At 52.2% G+C, this 6,152-nt stretch overlaps 1 protein-coding gene across 1 annotated transcript; it reads right to left on the bottom strand.

Moving 5' to 3' along the window:
* Positions 1-4,579: 4,579 nt before the first annotated feature.
* LOC124674103 (universal stress protein YxiE-like) lies at positions 4,580-5,807 on the bottom strand. The gene is made up of 4 exons (XM_047210136.1): positions 5,400-5,807; positions 5,168-5,265; positions 4,921-5,039; positions 4,580-4,816 (listed from the first exon to the last, which is right to left on the bottom strand). The coding sequence occupies exons 1-4, from the start codon at positions 5,611-5,613 to the stop codon at positions 4,729-4,731; spliced, it is 519 nt and encodes a 172-aa protein (XP_047066092.1). The 5' UTR covers positions 5,614-5,807; the 3' UTR covers positions 4,580-4,728.
* Positions 5,808-6,152: the final 345 nt, after the last annotated feature.

The raw sequence follows: 6,152 nt of genomic DNA, 5'->3' as shown, positions 1-6,152 counted from the left end.
CTTATTGGAAGACTTGGACACCAACACTTGGGTTCCACCTATATAATGAGGGGCATAGGGGAGGGGGCCGGCCACACCAAAGCCACCACCTTGGCCGCACCCCTTGGAGGCCGGCCACCCCCTCTCCCCAAACCCTAGCCGCCCCACTCCTCCTTCTTCCCCGCACGCTTAGCGAAGCTCCGCCGGGATCCTCCACCGCCACCGACACCACGCCGTCGTGCTGTCGGATTCAAGAGGAGCTACTACTTCCGCTGCCCGCTGGAACGGGGAGGTGGACGTCGTCTTCATTAACAACCGAACGTGTGACCGAGTACGGAGGTGCTGCCCGTTCGTGGCGCCGGAACCGATCGTGATCAAGATCTTCTACGCGCTTTTGCAAGCGGCAAGTGAACGTCTACCGCAGCAACAAGAGCCTCATCTTGTAGGCTTTGGAATCTCTTCAAGGGTGAGACTCGATACCCCCTCGTTGCTACCGTCTTCTAGATTGCATCTTGGCTTGGATTGCGTGTTTGCGGTAGGAAATTTTTTGTTTTCTATGCAACGTTATCCTACACGGAGTTGGTTGGAGGTTGACTCGGGGCGCGTTGGTAACTTGGAGGAGCTTAGCCTTTTGCTCCTGTTCTTCTTCAGTGGGCTCCGCGAAAGCGGAGCTTGGTTGATCTGGTGGAGGAATTGGGGACGAGGTACCCTTGGCGGAGTCGCCATGAGGAACGGGATCTTCAGGAAGGTCATCAATGTTGATGATATCCTTTGGATCCGGCTTGGTGGCGGAGGAAGCCTTGGGCGGCACTTCAACCTCAGGAGTGATGGGAAATGAAGCCGGAGATGGCTTGGCTCTCTTCTTGAGGACCTTTGGGGCCTTGGGAGGCTGGCTTCCGGAGCTTCAGAAAAAACATAAGTATAAGAGCAAGCGTTAAACCAGAACTTGGATCTCGGAAGTGGACGTTTACCCGGAAGGTTTGAAGAAATGCTGGATCGCAGGCTGCCCCTTGTTGCTGGTATTAATCAGCGAGAGGCGTTTCTTTTCCGCCTCCAATTTCCGGGTGGCCGCGATGCTGGGCACTTCGCGGGCGCGTTTTGCATAGGGGCTGGAAGGAGCCGGCTTCTTCCTCTTAGCGGGGCGGGAAGCCTCGGGAGCTTCCGCCTCCGATGCAGCTTCCGGATCCGCGTGGCCGGTGGATGGGACTCGGAGGAGAGTTCCGAGTTCATTTTCCTCAAGCGCCTCGAGCTAATACAAAGTTAACACTTAGATGAAAAAGTTTGAAGAAAAATAATAAACCAAAGTCAAGACGACATACCGCGGTTCCGGATCCATTTGTATGGATATCTTTGTTGCATACGTGAACATGGAGTTCACATGAGATCTTGAGGAGGACCCGGATCCTCTTGTCGATGGCGTCGGCGGAAAGATTGTCTTTGGTGGCGCGCATTGGATCGTCGCGCCCCGTGTATTCAAACATCAGGCGGTCCCTGTGTTGCAGCGGCTGGATCCGCTTGGTGAACCAGGAAAGGGTTAAGTCCTTCCCCGTCAGCCCCTCCTCCGTGAGCTTGCAGATCCGCCTAACAGCGCGGGTCAGTTGAGGCGAGTCGGAGAAGTGGGGGCAGTGCGTCCATGACGGAAGCTCGGTGGCGGGGCAGTTCTTAAAAGCCGGAAGTTTCCTTTTGCTCGCGGGGTCGGAGACGTCCTTCAGATAGAAGAAACCCCCGGACCAGTACCTCGCGGATTCGTGGCGGTCGGTAGGGGGGTAGACGCGGCCCGGGCGGAGCATAAAGGTGACGGATCCGCATGTAGCGAGTTCGGCAGATTGCCGGATCCTCTCCTTCTTGACGAGAGAAAAATATTGGAATAGAGAAATCTCGGGGTTACCCGGAGATGGCCTTCGCAGAGGGCGACGTGGTTGCTGATGGCGAGGACGCTGTTTGGAGATATGTTGTGGGGTTGGAGTCCGTACGTCTTCAGAATCTCCAGGAAGAAGTCTGAACGCGGAAATGAAAATCCGCGCTCTACCAGCGCCTTCGTCAGCACCATCTCATCGTCTTTCGGAGCCGGAGCAAGTTCATTTGGAACTGACCTCCAGCTTCCGGGTTGCAGAAAGCCCTCCGACTCGAGGTTCTTGAGTTCCATCTCGGTGGTGGTACAGGGCCACCACTTTCCTTTAGCCTCAGAATCTCGCTTCCGAGCTTTTGATTTTTTCGTGGCCTCTTCCGCCTGGAGCTCCGTTTGACCCTCCCCGGGAGCTTTCTCCGGGTGAGCAGAGGTCCCCTCGGCCTCCTTGCCGGAATCCTTTGAAGGATCCAGCCGGACTGGAACGAAGGGAGGAGGGGCGGAGGAGATCGGGGTCGCCATGATCGGCTCCGAGGTCGGAGGCGGAGTCGTTGAAGACATCTGAGGAAAAAGAGTTTGGCGGAAACTTACTTTAGTCGGATCCCACATTGTCTTCCCCGAAGTTCACCCCTACCAACTACGGCACGAGAACGAAGCTCGAGAGCTCACCGTGATGGAGTCCGTGGTGGTCGGAGTCGCCGGCGACGAGGTTTCTGCGCGGTGGCTCGCTGAAGTTAAGAACTGGACGAACACCGTGCGGCGGCGAAGCGACTCCGGCGAGGTTCCGGCGAGATTCCGGCACGGCGGAGAAGAGCTCGTGGGCGGCGCTTGGCTGAGAGGAGAGAAGGGGGTGAATGAGGGTAAAGGGCTCGACGGCGGATATTTATAGGCTGAGGGGATAAGATTCGTGTTCCGCATCTTGTGGTCGGAACGCAAGCGTCGCACCGTTGGATGCGTGACACGTGTCCCAAACCCTAACGGTAAAAATGGCTAGAGATAAGTTACCGCGGAAATCGCGCGAAAATGGCGCCAGAATTGGCGAAACCGTTTGAGTCTTTTAAGATTCCGGGTAATTGCGTGAGGATAAGTTCGTTCTCATTCACGAGCAGGGAGTGACCCGGAAATGTTCTTTGGAATGTCGATGGATGAAGTCCCGCAGGATGGGAGCATTTTCCGACTAATAAGTTGGGGAAAGAAGAAAATGTGAAGTTGGAGCTCTTCAAGTTTCTCCGCGTTACCAACGTTTGCCGGAGATCATGATGGACCAGCAAGGCGGAAACTGCAGGTGAAACTCGGAGAACTCTGGGGGCTACTGTTGTGGGTATACTTCAAGGGTGTACCATCGACAGTGCCTAGATCCGGCAAGCCCGGGTGGCCCACAGATGGTGATGAGGCATGTGGCCCATCGGGCGGCCCAGTTGCTGTTGATCATAAAGGAAGAAGTCCAGCCCAGGATCAGTAAGCCGGATCCTTACCGACATTAGGAGTAACCCGGATCCATGAAGGCCCATGAGGAACCCGGATCCAGTACGACGTATATGGAAGGCGGATCCGTGACGTGCACGGCAAGATATTGTACCGTAGTTAGGCTATCTGTAATCCGGCTAGGACTCTCCATGTAAACCCTAGATCCGTGCGCCTTTATAAGCCGGATCCCGGGAGCCCTAGAGGCACAACCACAACTCATTGTAACAACGCGAAAGCGCCCAGATAATTCCAGACAAGCAGCAGTAGGCCCTGTCATCGTGCAGGTGTTCCGAAGCTGGGTAACTCGCGTACCACCGTCCCGTGTGCACTCCGCCCTATGGCCCCTACTTTTTCTCCCCCTCGTGAGGATCCCTCCTCCGAGGTACCGTCGATTAGGCAACGACAACTGCCTTATGCAAGGAAAAAATATTGGAAAAAAATCGAGAGAAACCTCGAGTTTTATTTTTTGCCGTGCATATTTTGGTTTTAATTATTGAAACGGAATAAATTAGTGTCAAAGGGCAACATATGACATGTGAGGTACCCACATAATGCGTAGAGTCATCCCACCTTTGATGTGTCTAACTTCATATTGATAATGAATTATGAGATGGGTGGAAAAGCATGGTCGTCAAAGCATTCGTTGTAGTACTACATAAACAGTTCACCGAAACATATAGAAAACTGATATATAGTTTTGAAGATCCTGCCGCTAGAATATGATGGTTAGTTGATCCTCCATCACCAATTATTTCATTTTGTATTTTGTTCAATAAATTGCCAAGCGAGAAAACTGCTCTAGTGCTCCTCACACGATAACCACACTAGTCCCTTTAGAGGGTACAACTCCATCTTTCTCAAAATGTATATATTTTATCTTACGCCATTTTTTATATAGTATATATATATATCCAAATCAATAGCTACATCCACAGGAAAGGTCTGGATGGAATGGTGAGTCTCTTGAACAGAGCAAATGATGATGATATCAGAAAATGAACCCGAAGCACTGATATACAAACATTCGGATGAGCAAACATTCAGTACTACTCCCTCCGTCCACAAATAAATGGACGTGCGGAATTTTTAAGATAAATTAGTAAAAGAAGCGAAAATTATTATTGGGAAGATGCAACCAACATCTCTCTCCTCTTTAATTATTTCACCTCCAATAGGCTAAGTGCACGTACAAAATTAAGATAACATGTGCTGAATATTATTGAGTTTGATTTCCGTGCAATAAAAGAGAAACAACATTTGCTAATTTAAAATACATTGGGAATATAGATGGACAAAGTTTGAGACTAGATGTCCACTTATTTGAGGACGGATGAAGTACGTAGTAATTAAGTAGGGATACAGTGCGCTGGCACGCAAACGGCACAATGTCCATACTGGAATCGGACACGATCTCCCACACCGGTCCCAAATGGCGATCATTTCTTGATCTTGGGCTGCTTCACTATCATCACCGAGCAGTTCGCGTTGTGGGCGCAGTAGTCGCTCACGCTCCCAAGAAATGCCCTGAAACAGGCAGGAGTTCAGTCGAAATCCATCACCATTAGCTTGAAGTTCCTCAGCTGAAACCTGCAGAATCAATGGAGAACAAAAGCAACAAAACGCTTTACCTCCTGATGGCGCCGTAGCCCTGGCTGCCGACGACAAGGATATCAGCGCCGTGCTTCTCGACCGCGTTGCAGATGACGTTCCCCGGCTGCCCATCCATCACCTCCACAACACCCTCCACCTGCAAATTTTGTTGGAGTACAACAGTGCAATGTGATATGATATATGATCTTATTACAATACTCCGTAGTACATTTTTTCTCTGTCGATCGAGAAATAGAATCGGAGGAATTGGTGGTTGGGTGTTACCGAGTTGGCGACGCAGAGGCTGCGCGCCTTCTCGACGACTTCATCGGCCTTCTTGCGCAGGTCCTCCTCCACGTACCCCGACACGTCTCCGGCAACGGCTGAAATAAAATGATCGTATCCCCAGAATTCAGTCAGCCAGTCAGTCAGTTAGAGCTTGCTCCGATCCATCAAGCAGGTGAGTTCCAAACCGGAAGATGGAACGATGAAGGATTCAAGAGGGGGGTTGACGCACCGGCGCCGCCCATGGTGAAGACGGATGACGAGCCCTGCTTGGCGTGGACGACGACGAGCTCCGTTGCCTCGCTGGCCGTCGCCACGTACCTCACGGCCCACTCAAGCGCGCTGTAGCTGTGGTCGCTATCGTCCACGCCGACCACCACCACCGTCTTGCTCCCCCCCTCCTCCACCGGACCCGCCGCCGCCGCTGCTACCTTGGTCTCCGCCATACTATATTCTAATCAAACGGTGCGGTGACTAACACTGATCAGAGAAGGTCGTTGGCTTCTTGGCTTGGTTTGATGTGGTTTGCAGCTGCAGGCCGCGGCATATATATAGACAGAGATAATTATCTTGGACACTTGGCTACTTGTGGGGAGTGACGAGGACGCGGGCGAAACCGGTGACGGAGTCGAGCACGGCCGCTGACGGGAGCTGGCTGGTACTGGCGGCACGCGGTCCTGAGGTAGAGGAGAATTTGAGAGCGGGCACTCTCTTGCTGATTGAAATGGTAAATCTAAGAAAAATGTTTGCAATTTGAGCAGAGGCCGAGGCTTCGTTTAACCCCTACTCCTACACTTAAGACCTTAGAGCATCCCCACTCGTTGGCGCTCCCCACGCCCAAATCCGGCGAAATTTTCGTCCGGATTGGAGGAAGATTTGGCGTGGGGAGTAGTAGTTTCCCAGCCGCGTGCCCAGGCGAAGTCGACGATGCGAATTTTAAAAACGGAAACTTGACAAACTACGGCTAAATTCGGGTGAATATAGA

The sequence above is a fragment of the Lolium rigidum genome, chromosome 7 (assembly GCF_022539505.1).
Source record: "Lolium rigidum isolate FL_2022 chromosome 7, APGP_CSIRO_Lrig_0.1, whole genome shotgun sequence".
NCBI lineage: Eukaryota > Viridiplantae > Streptophyta > Magnoliopsida > Poales > Poaceae > Lolium > Lolium rigidum.
Note: the sequence above shows the minus strand (reverse complement) of the source record. Positions and strands in the feature narration are given on the sequence as shown.

Coding starts and splice junctions, on each gene's coding strand:
- LOC124674103 (XM_047210136.1), bottom strand. CDS start 5,613: ATGGCGGAGACCAAGGTAGCAGCGGCGGCGGCGGGTCCGGTGGAGGAG. Junction 5,040..5,167: donor GCCTCTGCGTCGCCAACTCG/GTAACACCCAAC, acceptor CAAAATTTGCAG/GTGGAGGGTGTTGTGGAGGT. Junction 4,817..4,920: donor GGCTACGGCGCCATCAGGAG/GTAAAGCGTTTT, acceptor TGCCTGTTTCAG/GGCATTTCTTGGGAGCGTGA.